The sequence below is a fragment of the Xenopus laevis genome, chromosome 6L (genome assembly GCF_017654675.1).
Source record: "Xenopus laevis strain J_2021 chromosome 6L, Xenopus_laevis_v10.1, whole genome shotgun sequence".
Taxonomy (NCBI): Eukaryota; Metazoa; Chordata; class Amphibia; order Anura; family Pipidae; genus Xenopus; species Xenopus laevis.
Window position 1 is genome coordinate 67,386,387 of NC_054381.1, and position 23,102 is coordinate 67,409,488.

General features: G+C 34.1%; 1 protein-coding gene across 1 annotated transcript in view; it reads left to right on the forward strand.

The window, feature by feature from the left end:
• trg.L (T-cell receptor gamma locus L homeolog) overlaps positions 1-22,472 on the forward strand; it is a 34,358-nt gene extending 11,886 nt beyond the window's left edge. The window contains exons 3-6 of the mRNA XM_018267594.2: positions 4,271-4,320; positions 10,258-10,602; positions 18,919-18,969; positions 21,868-22,472. Of these exons, the coding sequence (XP_018123083.2) occupies positions 4,271-4,320; positions 10,258-10,602; positions 18,919-18,969; positions 21,868-22,001 (580 nt within the window). The 3' untranslated portion in view covers positions 22,002-22,472. The remainder of the gene's footprint in view (positions 1-4,270; positions 4,321-10,257; positions 10,603-18,918; positions 18,970-21,867) is intronic.
• The last annotated feature ends 630 nt before the right edge of the window (positions 22,473-23,102 follow it).

Sequence of the window (23,102 nt, forward strand, 5' to 3'; positions counted from 1 at the left end):
AACTGGTGTTGTGGAATAAAATGTTAAATAAAAAATGAAAACCAAATTGGCTCAGAATATCACTCTCTACATCATACTAAAAGTTAAATTAAAGGTCAACAGCCCCTTTAAAAATAGGACATGACGTTTTCATTCTGAATTTATTTTGCTATGAGTTAAATTAATGCTTTTTTTCTGTACATTACAATACTGGTATGGAATCTTTTATCTGGAAACCTTTTATCCAGAAAACTCCGAATTATAGGAAGCCCATCTCCCATAGACACCATTTTACTCAAATAATTCAGATTTTTAACAATGATTTCCTTTTCCTCTTTAATAATAAAACATTTTATTGTACTTGATCCCAACTAAGATATAATTAATCCTTATTGGAGGCAAAACATTTCTGTTGTGCTTAATTAATGTTTAAATGATTATTAGCAGTCTAAATCCAAACTACAGAAAGAAGCCTTATCCACAAAATCCCCAGCATGTACAATGTAGTTATTTGTAAGGAATGGAACATAGTGCTACTGATGGCTATCTATATAAAGTGTTTGGCCCTGGTACCCGACTAATTATTACAAGTAAGTACAGGCCCTTTTAAAGTATAAATATAGAAATACCATAAATGCAAATTGTTAAACTAGTTCACCTTAAAATTAACAAGTTTATTTGCTGGCACTACTTTTCAAATATTGACTATAATTATATTTTTTTGGGGGCTATTTATTTTATTTATTTATTACATTTTTGTTAGATAAAAATCACAAATGTGATTAATGGCTTAAAAAAAACATACATTTTTGATACTTATTAAGCGAAGAAAGAAATCACAAAAACTCTAATGTAAAACGTTGGTATCTAAAAGGTTTTTTCCACAATATTATTAATGCTCATTTTTTATATACAGATTTTTTTTAACATTCGTCTTTTTCTAAATTGTGAGTTCATACAAAGGAATATTACACAAATATGAATTTTGATTAATTGACCTCTGAGTTCTAGTTCAGTTAATCATTGTAAATCTTATATATATATATATATATATATATATATATATATATATATATATATATATATATATATATATATATATATATATATATATATATATATATATATATATATATATATATATAAAAAGCTACTTGTGCTCCATAATAGCTAAAAAGCATATAAAATACATACAAGACATAGACAACCCCCAGCAGGACCCCAGTAGAAAACAAAAGAAGAAAATCATGTTAGCTCACCAGCTAGGCATATGTAATACACTCAAATTGGAGTCCAGATATGAAAGTTTTAAAATACTTGATGGTTACACAGGCTACAAAAATACATGCTCATAAATGTTTTCAAAATTGTACTACATTTGTATATAATGCAAACATTTCAAATTTTATCCTAGCAACATATTCTTCTGTTTTCTGTTGTTTTCTAATATAAGCACAGGCATATATGGTGGCAAATTTTAAGAGGCTGATTTATCAAATAGCAGACTTGGAAATCCTGAAGAATATTCTCAATTTATGTAAACTTTTCTGATAGAAACATTTCCTATGTTAGTTTCTGTGTCGCTATTGGAGCAATAGTTCTCAATGCTCAATTTTTTTCTCCCTGATGTGTGTTGCATGCCTGAAGAAAAGATTTGCATAATTATTGTCCAGCATGGAAATTGTTAACTACTAATGTGAGGTTACCACTCTGTAAAATGTGTTAACTTAATAAACTGGCCTCTAAGTTCTTATAAATCAGTAATGCCCAGCCTGCAGCCATATAGTTTATGATGAGAATGACCAGCATCCCCCAACAGTATCATCATTTGATACATAGTTTGAGTTATACACTTGTAAGGGATTGAAACACTGTGTGGAGTTAAAGTGTTTGGCTCTGGAACAAAACTCATTGTTACACGTAAGTACGAGAATATAACCCAACAAATAACAGCAAATAAATAAATAGTTAGAGATACATAGATGATTGTTAGATAGATTGATTGATGGATAGATATATATCATAACTGATATAGATTGAAAGATGATAACACAGTTTTCAGGAATTGTTTGGCATAGTTGTAAAGACTATAACACAGTGTGATGGTTGGGGGAAGGTTTTTGGCTCTGGTACCAAACTTATTGTCACAAGTAAGTAAATATAATTATTTTGCTCTCTAGATGTAACAAAATGTTATTCAATGCATGTGTTAAATGCAGTAGGAAAAAAAACCCTAAGAGTTTTTTTTTGGATATATACAACATATCAGGTAACCTACTCTGTGTATCCCACAATATTGTGTTTGTATGAACAAATATGTCAGTGTATTGTTATTTTTTCAGAGGTCATTATATATTGAACTGACCAAGTTAAGAACAGAGTGTTCTTAACCTGTAAATATATGTAGCAATTTTGTAGTAGGACCAGTGCTGTAAAGTATCCAATGATTCTTATCACTGTCCACTTTTTTACATTAAAGTTATAATATATGATGTATATGTTTCAATAATGGTAAAAGGAAATATAGGCACTTAAGCATTAAAATTAAATAGCAAACTGAATTGTGTGAAAATGAATGGGCGTTGTTCATCAGACTTATTAGTAGTGTACTGCAGTTTCAGATATTAAAGGTTGTGGAGTATGAACACAAAACTAATACGTAATTTTCCTTTTTACAAATTTCAAAGATCAAAGTCTTAGAAACTGATACCTGTCATCTGACTCATTTTAGAACATTTTTAACAGATAATTTGCCAAAATAAAATAAAGTGTCCAATTTGTATGATCATAGCATTGTATGTAACTGTAGTCCAGTAGTTACAATATTGGAGCTATATTTGCTTTGCATAAAATGTAAGTTATGTCGGATAAGATATTAGACTAGAATAATTAAACGTGTTTTTTTTCAAGCCAACTGCTTGAAAATTTCCCAGCCTTATTTAGTTCAGTATGCTCTGAATGTGTAATGCTCTACTGTGTATAAAATCAAATATAACACTTAGGGGGTTATTTACTAAAATCCGAATTTATCTCAAACAAAAACATGAATTGTTCAAATTTTTTGGTCGCTCAAATTCACCACGAAAACTTTAAATTGAGATTGTGCCTCTCACATTGACTTATACAGGACCTCAACAGGTCTGAGATGGCGGATTTTTTGGATTCAGATTTGCAGCATTGGGGTATAATAAATCTCAAAAAATATTCGTTTTTTCCTCTGATAATTTGAGTTTTCTACTGAAATTTCTAGAGCGATTTTAACATTCTTTTTTTAAAAAATAATTCCTGTGCAGTGGTAAATAGTACTGCTGGATTTCTATGCCAGTATAATGAGTACAATTATAGTTGACCAACTAAGACTAAAGTGGCTGGCCTTCAACTTAATATTAATTATCTTTTATATATAATCTTTTATATATATATATAGCACCAACTTATTCTACGGCACTGTACAGAGATTGTACATTATTCAGTCCCTGTAGAGCTTACACTTTAAGTCCCTATCATATTCACAAACACACTATGGTCAATTTTATCAAAAAACTTTTCCTGTATAGTGTTGGACTGCATTTTTACCATATCTTTACAGGCCTGGGTATTAAAGTTTTGACACTGAACTCTTACACCCCATAGTTTGCACTAAAGCATAGTTCTTTGTCAGGGTTGAAACACAGTGCTGTTGATTATGTTTATTTCAAAGTGTTCAGCTCTGGTACCAGGCTAATTGTTACCGGTAAGTACTATATAATAACTATATAAGCAAACAGTTTAAAACATGTTTAAAACGTTTATGTTAAATCTAGGTACTTTTCATCCACTAACAATGTTTCATTTATGTGCTTGAGCAGACTACTTTACAGAACCAATAAGACTTTTAATAAGACTTCTTTTTACTCCAGAATTTGTTACACGGGTGCATTTTCTATTTGTATGTTAAAGTGAGTAGCCCATTAATGTTTTTATATGAAAATATTCACAAATTGTATAACATATTTGAGCATCTTATAAATCATTGATGGCCTACTAGAAGCCCTTGAGATACCTAGCTGCTGGCAAATTATAGCTCTCAAATGACTGCAGTTTGGACATGCCTTCTGGTTAAGATTGATTTTTTTAAAAAGCATAAACATCCATTAAAAAAATCCTTAGTTGCATCTAGTATCATTTATAAGATGTAACTTGTAGGGCTAAAGTAGTTGTCTCTGGTACAAATAAAGTATAGGAATAGAATAACAGAATACAGTGTTCACAGCTGTTCTTTGCCATGACTTGTAAAGGTTGTAACACAGTGTGATATTTGGCAGAAGATTTTTGGATCTGGTACCAGACTCATTGTCACAAGTAAGTCATTTGATTATGCACTATTTTATTAAGATAGATGGATAGATATAATTAATCCCTATTGGAGTAAAAACAATCCCACTGGTTCTATGTAATGTTTAAATGAGTTTTTTGCTAGACTTAAGGTATGGGAATTCAAAGTATGGAAAGACCCCTTTTCCAGAAAACCCCAGGTCCCAAGCATTCTGGATTACAGGTCCCATACCAATGATATTTAGATAGATAGATAGATAGATAGATAGATAGATAGATAGATAGATGATAGACAGATGATGATAAATAGATAAATGATAGATTGATAGAAAGATAGATAGATGATACATAGAGAAAAAAGAGACTCCAGTTGTTAAATAAATGCAGTCATTGTGCATATTGACACTATTCATCCAACCACGCTCTACATACTTCCATATAGCTGTTCTCAATGGTTGAGTCTGTCCAGTTAATCCAGTTTGATGAATTGCATGAACAGGCATCTTTGATGCAGGGGAACCCTGAAGCTAACACCACCCTAACTGTGGCAATATTTTCAGGGTTCCTACTGCTGGCTGTGTCATAAACATAGCAATAGACAACAGCAATAAACACTACTAGACAAAGTAGACTTGCATCTAAAGAAGCACATGGAAACATCATATAAATGACACAATTCCATGCAAATGTATGTGTTTTAACACATTCGTCACAACTGCATAAAGGGGGCAAATTCTCATACACCTGCAATTACTTTGGAATTGTGTTGAAAAAAAATACTACAGGGACGATTTACTAAAATTTGTATTTCCTTTTTTTTCATAAATCATATATTTTATGTAAAAACTAATTTTTTTCTCTAAGACTCTAAAAATTGGAGTTTTATAAAATATAAAAACTACAAAAACTGTAACACAAAACTTCACCAAGTAAAAGCAACCGACGTCCCATAGAATTCAATGGGAACTGCGCTATACTATTGGAGCTTTTTTAGCCAATCAGACTTTTAGATGTTTCTAGATTTTTTTCTATAGTAATTGCCCAAAACTCAAATTTTTAGAGCGTTTGATATATTGAGGTTTTTTTTTTAAGGTCCGTTCAGTGTTTTTTTCCATACCTACTTTTTATATTCGGATGTTTTAATAACTTAATTGGTGGTTTTAGAGAAATAAAGTTTAATCATAGTTTCAAAAAGTTCTAATACCACTAAAATTCGACCTTTAACAAATGGGCCTCTACATTGTTGGTACATAATTTCATGCTATGCTCTCAATGGCATATAAACTTTTGTGTATAACACTGCATAATACAATTAGTAACAATAAATAATTATCAAGAAAAAGATTGCATTTAATAAAGTTTCCCCTTATCTGTTTTTTAATATGCAATGTGTATACAAGGTACGGCATTAATAATACTGCTCATTGCTCTTAAATTAAAAGCATTATTTAATATAAATACAAAGGCAACTTTTTTTATTTTTTTTACATTTCATTTTTTTTTTACATTTGTCTCAGTGTTAGTTTCACCCAACCACAAAATACGTTGCTTTTTAGTTCCCACTAGTTCTTCCTCTGGTAATGCAACAAAGCTAGCATAAAAAGAAATGAAGAAAAAATGCAGTCAGTAGTTATTTGTAAGGCATTAAGCACAGTGATGGGGATGTGAAAATATTTGGTAGTGGAACTAAACTCATTGTCACAGGTAAGTTTTCAGCTTTTTTAATACTTCTTTTATTGGAAAAGGTTGAGACACCACAAGAAATTTGTCTGTAGCAGCAAAGCATACAGAGGGACATTTCTGAATGTTAACTATTTAGGGTTTCTAAAAGAAGAGCATCAGTTGAATATCTTTTAATTATTAAAGGTAAAATTTAAATTAGTGGTAAATGTAATAAAGCTTATAAAAATGTAGAAGGCTGCAACAAGATACATGAGATTTGTTGTGCACACGGCCAACAAGAAATTAGAGGAAAAGTTGCTCCATATGTAGAATTGCTCTTCACCAATGGGGCTGATGGGGAACTGAAATAAATTCACATAAATAAGAACACAAATTTGCATTTTGCTATTTAACAGTCTTCATTAGACAGTTATTGCTTTGCAAAATGTAATCGCCCGATTTTACGCCCTAAAGGTTGGGAATGTGTTTTTTATTTTTTTTATTACATGCACTTAGCCTTGATGCCATTTACAAAATGTGGCAATTTTGATAAAAAGTTAATTTATATTTTCCACAAGTGAATGCGTAACAAGATACTTTTGTGGGTTTTAAATCATTTCTTTAAAAATACAAAACAAACTCCTATGTTGGCAAAAATGACTGACTGATATCTATTTTAAAGCAACTGTACTTGAGTAATAATCAGTAACATTTTTGCCTAGTGATTTTCATATGACTCTGTTCACCATATTTTAACCAACTTAAAAAAATATTCTTATCGGTGTATCTCTTAATTGCCCATAAACCACTGTCAAAAGAGTGAAACTCGGTTACATAGATACATATTTCTTTTCAACGTGTTACTTGTTTGATGTGTATCTTTATTCAACCTTCGGTTATTATGTAGATGTACTGTAATTCACAGTTTAAGACTTCATATAGAAGAAAAGAAAAAATTTTTTTCCAGTGCTGCACATATCAACTATAATAATTTAATAATGTGTTAATGATACACCACATTGTTTATCATAATCTGAAAATACTTGTGACTGGAACAAATTAGTGGTCACATGTAAGTGAATTATATTTAGATTTGACACTATGGGGCACATTTACTTAGCTCGAGTGACTGATTAGAATAAAAAATACTTTGAATTTCAAAGTATTTTTATGGCTGCTTCAAACATCGAATTGGCTACTTCGACTACGACTTCAGATCGAACTAAAAATCGTTTGACTATTTGACCATTCGATAGTCGAAGTACTGTCTCTTTAAAAAAAACTTCGACCACCTACTTCGCCATCTAAAACCTACCGAGCACCAATGTTAGCTTATGGGGAAGGTCCCCATAGGCTTTCCTAGCTATTTCTGATCAAAGGAAAATACTTTGATCAATGGATTAAAATCCTTCGAATCGTTCGATTCGAAGGATTTAATCATTCGATCGAACGATTTTTCCTTCATACGTTCGAACAAACGAATTGCGGTAAATCCTTCGACTTCGATATTCGAAGTCAAAGGATTTAACTTCGATGGTCGAATATCGAGGGTTAATTAACCCTCGATATTGGACCCATAGTAAGTGTGCCCCTATATGTTAATCTTGTTCTATGAACTTTGCTTAAAAATCAAACTATATAAGCCACAAAATAGATAAGGGTGTGAACATGTATGATTCCTTGCATGATACTTAGGGGCCGATTCACAAAGGGTCGAATATCGAGGGTTAATTAACTCTCGATATTCGACTGGGAATTAAAAACAATATAACAAACAATATTTTTACATTTTTAATGTTTTTTCACATGAGATGCTGTGATATTATACTGTTTTTTATTCTTGTCGCTTTATACTTTTATCTAATATGCAGAGAGTAGGGTCTTATCTAACATATGTTTGTCTTAAAAATATGTTAGCATAGAAATAAAAGATTGTAAAATATTGTATTCTAGTATGCCTTCCCCTAGGCCTATCTCTGATCTCAAATCTTAAGTTTTAGAATTATGATGGGAATAACACGGCACAATCTCGATCACTCTATCTATCAGTCTATCTATTGTTATAAGATTTGTGGGGCAATTACTGTTAATGGCTTCTTACAAGATATTTAATACTTATTATGATGAAAATAAATCAAACATAAATACACGTTTGCAATTATTACAAACTGTTTTTGCAAAGAAAACTACCACTGTGCAAAGAAGCCAATTTAAAAATATTTGGAACTGGTACAAGGCTTTCTGTGGCTAGTAAGTATAATTTACAATATAATATTCACAGCAACAGCAAATTTTTTAAAAAAAACAGAAGTTTAAAAGGCCATTTGAACGTAACTCTATTACTCTATTAACAAAATTTGCTTTCCAAGAAAAAGAGTATTTTAGTGAATCTGAAAATATAGGGCAAATAAATCACATTGATATATGTATGAAAAAGAATTTGAGAGATTTTGTTACTTTGATGTCTTTGATACTAGTTGTTAAATAGATTTGCCCTAGTTTTAAAATTGAGAACATGGATTATTGTTTTTTACGGGTGGTACAAACGTGTACAACTCAAAGCATCATACTTATGTATATTTAACTATTTCTAAAACCAGGGTTTTTTATTTCAATTTGAAAGATACAAGACATAACACTACTTATGGTTCAACATTACCATTTTTTCCATACATTAAAAGCAATCATTCAATCAAGACATTTGTAAGTCTATGAATCAGGTAACATTTTACATATCACTCATTGAATTCAATCTTGCCCAATATATTTTATTTGGAAACAGTAGTCATATATGCCACCAACATTCCAACACAACACTCAGGCAGATAATTGGTAAGTTCGTCCCTCTATTTTATTTTTAAGAAACATTTAAAAAGTTATTGTATAATGGAGAATTCTAGGTTAAAAATAAATGCTATGTGGAAAAAATACATGCATTCAAGTAGTACTGATCATTTTTCAATAAAAGTTGTATTGTCAAAAATTAAATTTACCAGAATAGCGAGGGTTGCAAATATTTCCTGCATTATTCATTTACATACAAAGATCTGCCAACTAAACCCAATGAATCTGCACAACTTTATACTAATCCTCTTATGGGAAAATGTAATTAAAGTCGGTAATGGAAAAACTATTTGCAATGCCTTTGCACGAACAAATTTTGCTTTGCACAAATTGCTTAGTGACCTCTTCCAAGTGTAACAGAGTTTGCGAATGTTATAGTTTATGCCAGTGCGCAGTGAATGTAATAAAACTTCTTACTAAAAAAGTTATGTTTGCTCCAAAAAATCACAACACCTTCAAGCACTTCTTAAAAGTGCGCAATTAAAATTCGTAATGCACAATTAAAATTGGCAATGCATTAACTGTTTAAGGAAAAATATTAAATTGCGAAATGTGAATTTTTATACTTATTGGTGCAAACTGTTTTCCTCTTTGCGACTTTTATTACATTCCTCCATTAATTTAATATTCAGTAGAAATCCTGTTCATATTGTAAACTGAGGCTTAATTTTCGCTAAAATGCTTATTTACTTAAAGGGGTCTCCACCCAAAACCATTTTTTAGAGTAATTATATACAATGTAATTCAAATCATTGTTCCACTATAGATTACAATATAGATATGTTAAACATTTTCAGTGGTCTTAAAGGTATGTGTAAATGTAATTGTAATAAAAAAAAATCTATTTATCTATTTATTTGTTTCTATTCTCTGGTTCTGACTCCTACAGGTCTTTTAATCAACTGTCACTGCTACATTGTTTTAGGAATTAAAACTAGAGCAGAACAGAGAATCAAATAGACAGGCACTGCATTTCTTGCAATTAATGTATATTAATATATACTGGAAAGTTGCTCAGCACTACATTTTCTTTAATTCTGCAAAAAAAAAATTGGGTGGAGGACCCTTTTAAGCTTTCCACGTCAAATCAGCAACGAGTTGATATAAAACCCATTCTGAATGTTTAATTTCAGAGCACTCTGAGTGGGCATAAAAATAAGCAGAATTACCCCTTTAACCTGGTTTAGTGAAAATTGCTGCTATGATTGCAGTTGATAGACCAAGTAAATCATGTTTAAAAAAACAAATATATTATATTTAGGTAATAAATGGCTTTGTAACCCAGGGGTATCTATTTTGCTATCTATTGTGCTATTTATTGTCTTTCATCTCTTGTTGTGATGCTGGTTGTTGTAGATCAGCAGCTAATGGGATGCAACATGCACAGTTGTAATGTATCATTTAGATTTCAAAATGACTGTTGCATTTATTACTATTATTTTTTGTATTGCTGTCTAGATACTGCACGGTCAGCTGAAAAACCTAACGCTACTATACTTAGCACATCCAAGAAAGTGATAGAGAAACAGGGACAAGGAATATATCTCTGCCTGCTTGAGAACTTCTTTCCTGATGCAATTCAGGTTGTTTGGAGGAAAGGAAACAAGGATATTCCGTCAGAACAAGGAGAAATAAAAAGTGAAAAAGATAAGGATAACAATGATGTTTATTCAACTACCAGCTGGATTTCAGTGACTAAAGATGATCTGGGCAACAAGTTCACCTGCCATTATAAGCATGAAGGCATAAGCAAACAGGAGAACTGGGATGAAGTATCTGTAGTGGGAAGCAAGTCTTCTATAGGTAAATCACCCTGCATCCATATATCCTGAATAGCATAAAAAGTTTGTACAACCTTCCTTTAATAAACTTAAGCTGTTGCTGCAAACAATGGTTTTATAAAATATTAAATCATAAACATTAAATATATATGCAAACCGCTTATTTCCATTTCTAACATTTTCTTTAAATTATTTTAAGCATTTAAACATGGCAAGAATGTCTAATATACTAAATTTCACTTTAAAAACTAATTTCATGGTCCAGTGCTTTGATGTTAGTAGATGAATAATAATAGCAATGTCTTGATATGAATTTTTGACAAAGATATATGGCGGCATTCACTAAGCTTATTTAAAATTGAGACATGCAGTCTATTAATTAGAAAAGTACACTAGAAGAAGGGGGAACACCATAGAATGTCTAAAAAAGTGAGCAGTTGCCGCAAGCATCTTTGGTTGATGATAAGGGAGAACTGATGATGCCAAGGGCATTAGGACCAATAGCCAAAATGAGAGTCTTGCCATACAACATCAATTAAATAGTCTGGTTAGTGTTAGGGCACCTTAGTTGGTTAGAGCTAGTCCAGCAGCTTCCATTAAGGAAGAAGGAAGGGGTTAGTACCCAGCGGCATTTTCCAGTTAGTACAGGGTCAGAACTAGAACCTGGGCCAGAGAAACCAAGATGGCTGCTGAGAGAAAACATGCCTCAGGAGGATGAACTGTAGTGCATCATCATGTACTGCTAATTTCTTATTTTGTTTATATGAATTGTTGATTTTGGTAACTGGTGAAGAACTGTATTGGTAACTGTAAATTAAGTCTGTTCCTGAGTTTATCTGCAAGACCTGTGTGGGTCTTCAGTTTATTCACCCAGCCAAAGAGTCTCCCTGTGACATGGCTGTGTACTGCGATGGGTTAATTCAGGCATACTACAGGAAAAGTATTGTTCCTCAGGAGCACCATGTTACACACCCAAATGTGCAACTCTTTGCACTCACTGAAATTAAATTACTTTTCCTCTATGAAACCACTGCTAGGTGCTTTTGCCATTTAGAGGCATAAAGAGAGGTATACAGCACACATGAACCTTTAATTTACTCCATAGCTTATGACAGGCTTTTGACAGGCATTAACCCTTTGCCTGCCAAGCACGTACGGCGTACGTGCTGGCAGGCAAATGCTCAGGCTGCCAAGAACGTACATTGTACGTTCTTTAGCAGCTGAGCGCTCTCTCTGCTTCGGCGGCTTTTGCCGCCTCCGCAGAGAGTGGGGAGAGAAGACAGCCCCCTAGGCAACGAGGCTGGGGGGCTGTCAAGTCGGATCTGCGACTCGATTGTCGCAGATCCGACTTCAAAGTAGCAGACGCATCGCATGGAGCGTCTGCTACTACACTCACCTTCTTCCTGCCTGCAGAGCCGCCCACGCACTTCCTGCTGCGCAGCAACTCTGCAGACACGCTGCCAGGACTCCTCCAAAGAAGACAGCGATTCTCCTGCTCCAAAAACGGTAAGTGCACGTTTTTTTACACACTTACCTGCACCTACACATACTTACAGTACATTTATGCATTTTAGTAAAGATTGGAATTTTTTTAAATTTTTTTTTTTTAATTTTAGCACACTTGGTCCCTTTTGTACAGTTATTTACACTTATTTACACTTATTTACATGTATTTGCACACTCAGATAACTTTTATTAGTGCACAAATATGTATACACAAACAGGTGTTTTTTTTTTTTTTACGAATTCATTATACTGTTATCTTTTGTTTTTTTTGCCTAAAAACGTGTTATTTTGGCAGCGTGACTATTGGATAATCGATTTCGGCCACTAATTACGCTGTCAGAACAATTATTTTGTTATTTCATTGATTTACGCTATTTTTGTGGTTTTATTGCAATTTTATCCCTGCATTATTGTTCCCTATGTATCTTTAGTATCGTTTTGCTGTTTGGTGCTTTGGTATAGAAAGATAGATTTTACTTAGTTTGATCCGCCAAAATATGTGCTTTCCAAAAATATATGGGTTTCTGGGGGTCTTTTTACAGTTTGGGGGTCTTACGGCACATAACGTACAGTTAGGGTTCTCTTTTCTGCAGCTTAGTTGGCTAGCGTGAAAATTCATAGTTACGTTTTTCATTTGGGGTCCATACACAACACATACTTTGGTAAATCTATACATATTGGGCATCAAACTATTTATTAGACCTCTGACGTCCATATTTAGAGAGATTTTTCTTTGTACGTAAAACATTGTGTCCGATAAATGCGGCAAACTGCAACATTTTTAGGCGATTTTCAGAAATGTTGTAAAAACCTATATGTTTAGAAAAGCTTTGCAGTTTGGTAGTTTCGTGTAGAAAGACGTCGTTATCTTTGTTGGAATCGGCAGAATGTGTACTTTCCAAAAATGTATGGTTTTGGGGGGTCATTGCTGTTAGGAGGGTCTTGAGGCAAATAATATGAAGTCAAGGGTCTATGTTCACAGAAGGCGAATGGGCAGCGGAGAAAACTCATATTCACTATTTTTATTTGGGGTCCGCACATGCCAGCTGCCTTGGTATATCTATGCATATTGGGCATCAAACTGTTCAGTAGACCCTTGGCATCAATATTTATGGTGTTTTACAATTGTATGTAAGAAATTGGGTGAGATAAATGCGGCCAATTGCAATATTTTTAGGCGATTTTCAGAAATGTAAAAACAGTTGCTTTTATCGCCAAATTTAGGAAAGGCTTGCGACTTGGTACTTTGGAGTACAAAGACATGCATACCCAATTTGGATTCGCAGGAATGTGTACTTTCCAAAAATATATGGTTTTATGGGGTGAACGCACTTTTTTCTACCTTTGCCCCCCCCAAAACAATGTAAATGTGTTGATTTTGCAGTACCTGAAATGACAGACCATATGGGGGTCTTTGTTTTGGGGCCCCTATACGCCACGTGCTTGGGTACACCTATACATATTGGGCATCAAACTGTTCAGAGGACCCCAGGCTTTCATATTTGGGGTGATTTGTCTTGATACCTAAAAGTATGTGGGTAACACAATGCTGCAGGGTCGAAATTTTGAAGTCATTTTTGTAAATGTCCCCCAAATCACCAAATTTAGGAATGGTTTGCGGCTTGGTACTTTGGAGTACAAAGACATGCATACCCAATTTAGATCCGTGGGAATGTGTACTTTCCGAAAATATATGGTTTTCTGGGGTGAACTTACTTTTTTCTACATTTTCCCCCCTCAAAACAATGTAAATGTGTTGATTTTGCAGTACCTGAAATGACAGACCATATGGGGGTCTTCGTTTTGGGGCCCCTATACGCCACGTGCTTGGGTACACCTATACATATTGGGCATCAAACTGTTCAGAGGACCCCAGGCTTTCATATTTGGGGTGATTTGTCTTGATACCTAAAAGTATGTGGGTAATACGATGCTGCAGGGTCGAAATTTTGAAGTCATTTTTGGAAATGTCCCCAAAATCACCAAATTTAGGAATGGTTTGCGGCTTGGTACTTTGGAGTACAAAGACATGCATACCCAATTTAGATCCGTGGGAATGTGTACTTTCCGAAAATATATGGTTTTCTGGGGTGAACTTACTTTTTTCTACATTTGCCCCCCTCAAAACAATGTAAATGTGTTGATTTTGCAGTACCTGAAATGACAGACCATATGGGGGTCTTCGTTTTGGGGCCCCTATACGCCACGTGCTTGGGTACACCTATACATATTGGGCATCAAACTGTTCAGAGGACCCCAGGCTTTCATATTTGGGGTGATTTGTCTTGATACCTAAAAGTATGTGGGTAATACGATGCTGCAGGGTCGAAATTTTGAAGTCATTTTTGGAAATGTCCCCAAAATCACCAAATTTAGGAATGGTTTGCGGCTTGGTACTTTGTAGTAGAAAGACATGCATACCCAATTTAGATTCGTGGGAATGTGTACTTTCCGAAAATATATGGTTTTCTGGGGTGAACTTACTTTTTGCTACCTTTGCCCCCCCCAAAACGATGTAAATGTGTTGATTTTGCAGTACCTGAAATGACAGAACATACAAGGGGGGGTCTTCCTTTTAGGGCCCCTATATGCCACGTGCTTGGGTACACCTATACATATTGGGCATCAAACTGTTCAGAGGACCCTAGGCTTTCATATTTGGGATGATTTCTCTTGATACCTAAAAGTATGTGGGTAATACGATGCTGCAGAGTAGATATTTTGAGGTGATTTTTGGAAATGTCACCTAAATCACCAAATTTAGGAATGATTTGCGGCTTGGTACTTTGGCGTAGAAAGACATGCATACCCAATTTGGATTCGTTGGAATGTGTACTTTCCGAAAATATATGGTTTTCTGGGGTGAACTTACTGTTTTCTACTTTTGCCCCCCCCAAATCGATGTAAATGTGTTGATTTTGCAGTACCTGAAATGACAGACTATATGGGGGTCTTCATTTTAGGGCCCCTATATGCCACATGCTTGGGTACACCTATACATATTGGGCATCAAACTGTTCAGAGGACCCTAGGCTTTCATATTTGGGGTGATTTGTCTTGATACCTAAAAGTATGTGTGTAATACGATGCTGCAGGGTAGATATTTTGAGGTGATTTTTGGAAATGTCACCTAAATCACCAAATTTAGGAATGATTTGCGGCTTGGTACTTTGGCGTAGAAAGACATGCATACCCAATTTGGATTCGTTGGAATGTGTACTTTCCGAAAATATATGGTTTTCTGGGGTGAACTTACTGTTTTCTACTTTTGCCCCCCCCAAATCGATGTAAATGTGTTGATTTTGCAGTACCTGAAATGACAGACTATATGGGGGTCTTCATTTTAGGGCCCCTATATGCCACATGCTTGGGTGCACCTATACATATTGGGCATCAAACTGTTCAGAGGACCCTAGGCTTTCATATTTGGGGTGATTTGTCTTGATACCTAAAAGTATGTGTGTAATAAGATGCTGCAGGGTAGATATTTTGAGGTGATTTTTGGAAATGTCACCTAAATCACCAAATTTAGGAATGATTTGCGGCTTGGTACTTTGGCGTAGAAAGACATGCATACCCAATTTGGATTCGTTGGAATGTGTACTTTCCGAAAATATATGGTTTTCTGGGGTGAACTTACTGTTTTCTACTTTTGCCCCCCCCAAATCGATGTAAATGTGTTGATTTTGCAGTACCTGAAATGACAGACTATATGGGGGTCTTCCTTTTGGGGCCCCTGTATGCCACGTGCTTGGGTACACCTATACATATCGGGCATCAAACTGTTCAGAGGACCCTAGGCTTTCATATTTGGGGTGATTTGTCTTGATACCTAAAAGTATGTGGGTAATACGATGCTGCAGGGTAGATATTTTGAGGTGATTTTTGGAAATGTCACCTAAAGCACCAAATTTAGGAATGGTTTGCGGCTTGGTACTTTGGCGTAGAAAGACATGCATACCCAATTTGGATTCGTTGGAATGTGTACTTTCCGAAAATATATGGTTTTCTGGGGTGAACTTACTGTTTTCTACTTTTGCCCCCCCCCTAACGATGTAAATGTGTTGATTTTGCAGTACCTGAAATGACAGACTATATGGGGGTCTTCCTTTTGGGGCCCCTGTATGCCACGTGCTTGGGTACACCTATACATATCGGGCATCAAACTGTTCAGAGGACCCTAGGCTTTCATATTTGGGGTGATTTCTCTTGATACCTAAAAGTATGTGGGTAATACGATGCTGCAGGGTAGATATTTTGAGGTGATTTTTGGAAATGTCACCAAAATCACCAAATTTAGGAATGATTTGCGGCTTGGTACTTTGGCGTAGAAAGACATGCATACCCAATTTGAATTCGTGGGAATGTGTACTTTCCGAAAATATATGGTTTTCTGGGGTGAACTTACTGTTTTCTACTTTTGCCCCCCCAAAACAATGTAAATGTGTTGATTTTGCAGTACCTGAAATGTCAGACTATATGGGGGTCTTCCTTTTAGGGCCCCTATATGCCACATGCTTGGGTACACCTATACATATTGGGCATCAAACTGTTCAGAGGACCCCAGGCTTTCATATTTGGGGTGATTTGTCTTGATACCTAAAAGTATGTGGGTAATACGATGCTGCAGGGTCGAAATTTTGAAGTCATTTTTGGAAATGTCCCCAAAATCACCAAATTTAGGAATGGTTTGCGGCTTGGTACTTTGGAGTACAAAGACATGCATACCCAATTTAGATCCGTGGGAATGTGTACTTTCCGAAAATATATGGTTTTCTGGGGTGAACTTACTTTTTTCTACATTTGCCCCCCTCAAAACAATGTAAATGTGTTGATTTTGCAGTACCTGAAATGACAGACCATATGGGGGTCTTCGTTTTGGGGCCCCTATACGCCACGTGCTTGGGTACACCTATACATATTGGGCATCAAACTGTTCAGAGGACCCCAGGCTTTCATATTTGGGGTGATTTGTCTTGATACCTAAAAGTATGTGGGTAATACGATGCTGCAGGGTCGAAATTTTGAAGTCATTTTTGGAAATGTCCCCAAAATCACCAAATTTAGGAATGATTTGCGGCTTGGTACTTTGGCGTAGAAAGACATGCATACCCAATTTAGATTCAGGGGAATGTGTACTTTCCGAAAATATATGGTTTTCTGGGGTGAACGTACTGTTTTCTACCTTTGCCGCCCCCCAAAACGATGTAAATGTGTTGATTTTGCAGTATCTGAAATTACAGAACAAACGGGGGGTCTTCCTTTTGGGGCCTCCTATGCCACGTGCTTGGGTACATCTATTCATATTGGGCATCAAACTGTTCAGTGGACCCAGGATTTTATATTTGGGGTGTTTTACATTGATACCTAATGATGTGTGGGAGATATGTTGCTGTAGAGTGGAAGCTTTGAGGTCATTTTTCAAAAAATTCACCAATTTCTATAAAACACTATAACTTTAGGAAACAATTGCAACTTGGTGGTTTGGAGTACAAAGATATTTCTACCCATTTTTGATTCACCAGAATCTGTTCTTTCTAGTAATGGGTAGTTTTCTTGGGTAAACCTACTGTTAGTGGAATGTTTGGCCTTGAAATCAAAAGTATGCCGTTTGGGGAGTGTTGCTTTGGAAATTTGGTTGTGTACTGCTTGTAGATTTTGAGCTATACAAGTGAGAAATCTCCATAAAACTATATATATTTGGTATTGTCGCGTTCAGGAGACATAGACCTTTCTAAATCAGCTGTGTTCTCGTACGTAAAATGAATGATGTTTCTGATATATGTGATTGTTCTTCGTGCAACATGATTTTTTTCATTTTATTTGACACTTAGAATCCAATATTTTTTTAGAGAAGTAGAATTACACCAAAATTCTTGCATATTGTGAAAGTTCAGGTTGTCCTGAAAAAAACAATATATTGTTTTCCTGGGTTAACTAAAAGACCACCCCAGGAAAGGCCCTTAAAGTGAAAGAGTGCAAAATATCTAAAAACTGCTTGGCAGTAGATGTTCGCATCTAGGACAAAACGGCTGGCAGGGAAAGGGTTAAGTTCAGGGCTTCCGTTGCCCCTGTCAGTACCGCATTCTCTAATTTGGTGCAAGTTGTAGAAGAAACCTATTATCCAGGACTCAAGTGTTCTGTACGATAGGGAGCAATGTTTTAACCCCAGTTGAGCAGTGCTCTTGCTTCTTGAGCAATAGTGCATGAGCACTAATGTATCTATATGTTCAGTCAGTCAATAGTAAACATACTTTTTCACCAAACGTACTTTTTTGGAAATTTTTTTATCATCACAAATGAGTTTATTTTAGAAGTCGCCTCAGATTTAATTCTCTTCTGGTTGATGCTATTTAGATCATTTTAACATAACTCAAAATCACATACTTAGGAATAATCTGAAGATGCCCTTAGTAAAAATTATGTATTATAATGTATTTATCAGTGGCCTACTTATTAACATTTGAATTGAATTTTTTCTTTAAAATATGTTTTTTTTTCTCTAAAAATGCTAAGAATGTGAACTTTATGAAGTGCTAAAACCATGAAAAACTCTAATGCAAAACTTAAGCAAAAAAAGTCAAGGTCCTATAGAAATCAAGTAATTTTAGAGGCTTTTGAGGTTTTCTTATTTTTTAGCACACCATTCATTTTTTTCTTTCATATTTTTTATATTCAAATATTTTAATAACTTACAATGTCTTCATGATTTTAGAGAAATAGAGTTAATTGTAGTTTTAAAAAACTCTAAAATCAAATGTTGATCAATAGGCCTATATGTTATTGTAACTAATTATAATTAACTTTATTTCATTTTAATTACCTTTTCCAGTAGTCCCTGGTGGTGAAAATAAAGTGAAAACATGTAATGAGAGCAGTACAGGTAACCAGATTTTCTTTCATTTTATATTTGTTAGTAGTAAACTACAGTGATCATTTATGAAGTGACATATCATGCAATACAATCTTTATTAATTGTAAAAAAAAAAATCTACTGCCATTTGAGAATTAATTTTCTAGAGGAAATTAGAAGGAATACAGTACAAAATGACATAGGTATACACTAGACTAAAATGTCTTTGTCAATAGAAAATCATTCAGGATAATGAGCCAAGTAAGTTGTATCCTCACTGCCTTACTGTTTATAAGGATATTATATGGTAAACGGAAACTTTTGGAACATACAGTATATGGCTAAAGATCTTAAGAGACTTCTAATCTCTGTTTGAATATTAGGAAAGAACATCTTTATATTGCATATTAATATGTATTTAGGGGGTTTACTAAAATCCCATTTTATTTCATTATTTAAAATACCTGATTTTACCTTGTTTATTATATAATTCTGTTTTTTTTCCCTGGATGCTCAATTTTTTGCAGCATCAGGCTTTAATGAATCTTGAAAATTTTGAGTTTTTAAAGCGCCCCCCCCAAAAAACTTGACTATTGCCTCAAAAAGCCCAACCAGATTAATTCTTAGTTTAGTAAATAAACCCCTAAATCTTTAAAATGCATACCTCCTAACGATAAAAAGTAAAGTATTACTTGTAGTAGGCATTGTTTCACGTAAACTGCACTTGCAAACTGCAAACTGTGCAAAATAGGAGCTACAGCTTGTATTTTGTTTTATAAAACTTCAGCAGATGTAACCTTTATTATTTTGGTAAAAACCCCATCAATTCAAACTCAGTTGCCCTTTATTGTTATTCGGCAGTGTAAATGTGAAAAAGTGATATCTAAAGAGGCAAATATAGAAAGTGAGGCTAGCATTGTTTTCGTAAACAAGTGGTGATCAATTCCTTTAACCAACTTTGATGTCATAAAAACTGTTAAGGTTTAGAAATTAAGTAAGCCACAGAAAAATAGATCTCTTTGTTTTTTAAACTTCAGTTTTTCTTTTGCAAGGTAAGAAAATATAAACACCCATAGTATATCCCATAGTATATTTTTAGCTGTTTGAAATAGGATGTTATTTTCACTAATGCAAAACATTGTAAAAATATCTGCATCGTTTTTAGAAGGTTTGAAGGTTTTTTTGAGAGGTCAAGTAAGGAAAAATATATACACCTCCACAGAACACAATAGACAAGATAAAAAGTAGTCCCTTTATGACAATTCAAGATTTTTTCTTTTGGCGTAAGTGTCCCTTTGACACAAGTGCAGGCACATTAATAAAGCATGAGATTAGTAACAATAAACTTGAAGAGAATGTGTGAGGTAAGGAACAGATTGCTAAATTGCTTGTTATGTGTTGGAAAAATTTAATTTCTGAATAATGTCTTCTGTATGGATTGATCATATAAAAGCTGTATAATTATAGCTCATTAAACTAACCAGTTATTAATTATTAATTCTAACACTTAGGGGGTTATTTATCAAAATCTGATTTTATTTCAACATTTTCTGCTACAAACTCCAATCAAATCCGCTTTGGTTTTTTACTCTTATTTAATTTTACAATTCCCCGAAAATTTGCTTTGTGGGAAAAAATTAGATTTTCGTAATTTTTTCAGATTTTTCCCCTAAAAACTCCAATTTCTTATGCCTTTTTGCTTGAAACTAAGTGCACATTAAAAAATCATTGGGACTTCTCTTTTTGACATATATGCAATTGGATTTTTTGATCTGACGTTTCCATCCTCTGGGTTTAATAAATTCTGAAAAATTTGTGATTTTTTAAAAGTCAGATTTTATAAAGAAAATTACAAATTTTTCAGGATTTTTGCATTCGAAGTTTAGTAAACAACCTGCTTAGGCAGTTATTTATTAAAGCCCAAATGCCCAAACGTGAAACATTTTAGTTTTTTTACTATAAAATCCAAATTTTTAGTGGGAAAAAAACTTTTTTCCAGATTTATTATACCCCAAGGATGCAAAAAGCTAGAATCCGAAAATCTGGCATCTCAGACCTGCCGAGGTTGAATATAAGTTAATGGGAGAGGTCCCTATCATTTTGAAAGTTTCTGTGGTCTGCGCTGAAATTATTTCAGACTTTTCTGTGAAAAATCTGAAAAAAATCAGGAAAAAGCCTGAAAAAAATTGCACGATTCGGGAAAAATTGTGCGATTTGGGTATTCCCTCAATTTTATCGTGTTTAGCCCCAATCCGATTAAATGGTTCTGTTTAATAATAAATAATGTCACATTGTGTATTCTAGTTTGGTCGAACTTTTTTATTTAAAATGATCAAAAAAAATCAGATTTTTATAAATAACCCCCTTACATTAAGGGGAATATTTTTCAAAATGTGAGATTAGCGCTCACCATAGAGAAAACATCACTCAATTTCTATTTATTCCTATGGGAATTCTAGAATTATATTTAAATGGTTAACTCTATCTTTCCTCCACTGATAAATACAATTGTAAAAATACCATAGGGTTGTGGGTGTTTTTCTGTGGTGAGCTCTAATCTTACATATTGATAAATTGGCCCCTATGTTTCAGAATTCATAATGGTCAGTTATCTAACCCAGCAACTTGCTACGGCTGTATTTATCTAGCTTTCATTTGATTAATCAGTCAATACAGTGTTTTTATTCTTGCTGAATAAACAAAGGTATTCATGTGACTAAAGACCCTCTTTATTTCTTGTAACATTTAATTGGTAACTTTTCTATGAGAATGCAAAAAATGGGATTTCTTAAGCCAATAAACATACACAAAAAGGGCAATGTTTCAGGCCCTGTTGTGCCCCTGGATTTTTCTGCTGTATGTCTCCTGAACTTTTTGAAATATTGTCTGTTTCAATATTTCCTAATTTTTTTTTTCTGCTTAACACAGACAATATGATTTATCCAAATCCGGCATCCCAGAGAGCGGCGTACCTCACCTACCTCTTGCTGATCACCAAAAGTGCATTGTACGGCCCTATTATGTTCTTCATCATCTACAGGCCAACAAAATTCTGCTTTTAAGACTATAAAGTAACAAGCCTTCAAATAACAATGCTAGGGCGTCAAAATATCTTTATGCTATAATAAGCAATAAGTTGGTTTGCAAAACTAAAATGATTTCATACATTTCATATTGCAATTTTGTTGATGTAAAAACTAAAAATTATGATCATTAGAAAGCTTTTGTGCTTAATTTCTTATTGGACAGTAAATAATAAATAGTAACAAGTCTAAATAGTAATTATATAAATGTTTATTACTCTGAAAAAGCAGTGCTCTCTATCCAGGCACTACTGTATGGCTTTGCTGCACAAGCAGGAACATGTAGTGGTTGATATTGTTACTTCACCTCAACCTCCTATTTAGTACAAGGCAGTCTAGAGTTTAGAGCTAATTAAATACATTTAGCACCTATATATACTGCAATATATGTTAACAAGCTTTTTGGCATTTTTTTTATTTTCTGAAAATAAAGATTTCTGAGCAAAATAATTTGTTGTAAAAGTCCCTGTGTTCACGAAAGCACATCAATAGGGTTGAACTACTAACTTTCCATTGCAGAAAGTTTAGATGCTTGTACAATGAGTAAATTTATTCTGCACCCTAATGAAGGGATGTAAAAAATCATATGTTCATAGTACCATCCATAAGTATTCACTCATATGAGTACTTTGTACATTTATGGTCATATATATATATATATATATATATATACACACATACGTATACATATACATTATGGGGCCGATTTACTAAGGGTCGAATTTCGAAGTAAAAAATACTTCGAAATTCGACCCTCGAATTGAAATCCTTCGACTTCGAATATCGAAGTCGAAGGATTTAGCGCTAAACGTTCGAATCGAACGATTCGAAGGATTTTAATCCAACGATCGAAGGAAAATCCTTCGATCAAAAAAAGTTTAGCAAGCCTATGGGGACCTTCCCCATAGGCTAACATTGACTTCGGTAGGTTTTATCTGCCGAAGTAGGGGGTCGAAGTTTTTTTTAAAGGGAAAGTACTTCGACTATCGAATGGTCGAATAGTAGAACGATTTTTCGTTCGAATCGAAGTCGAAGGTCGTAGTCGAAGGTCGAAGTAGCCCATTCGATGGTCGAAGTACC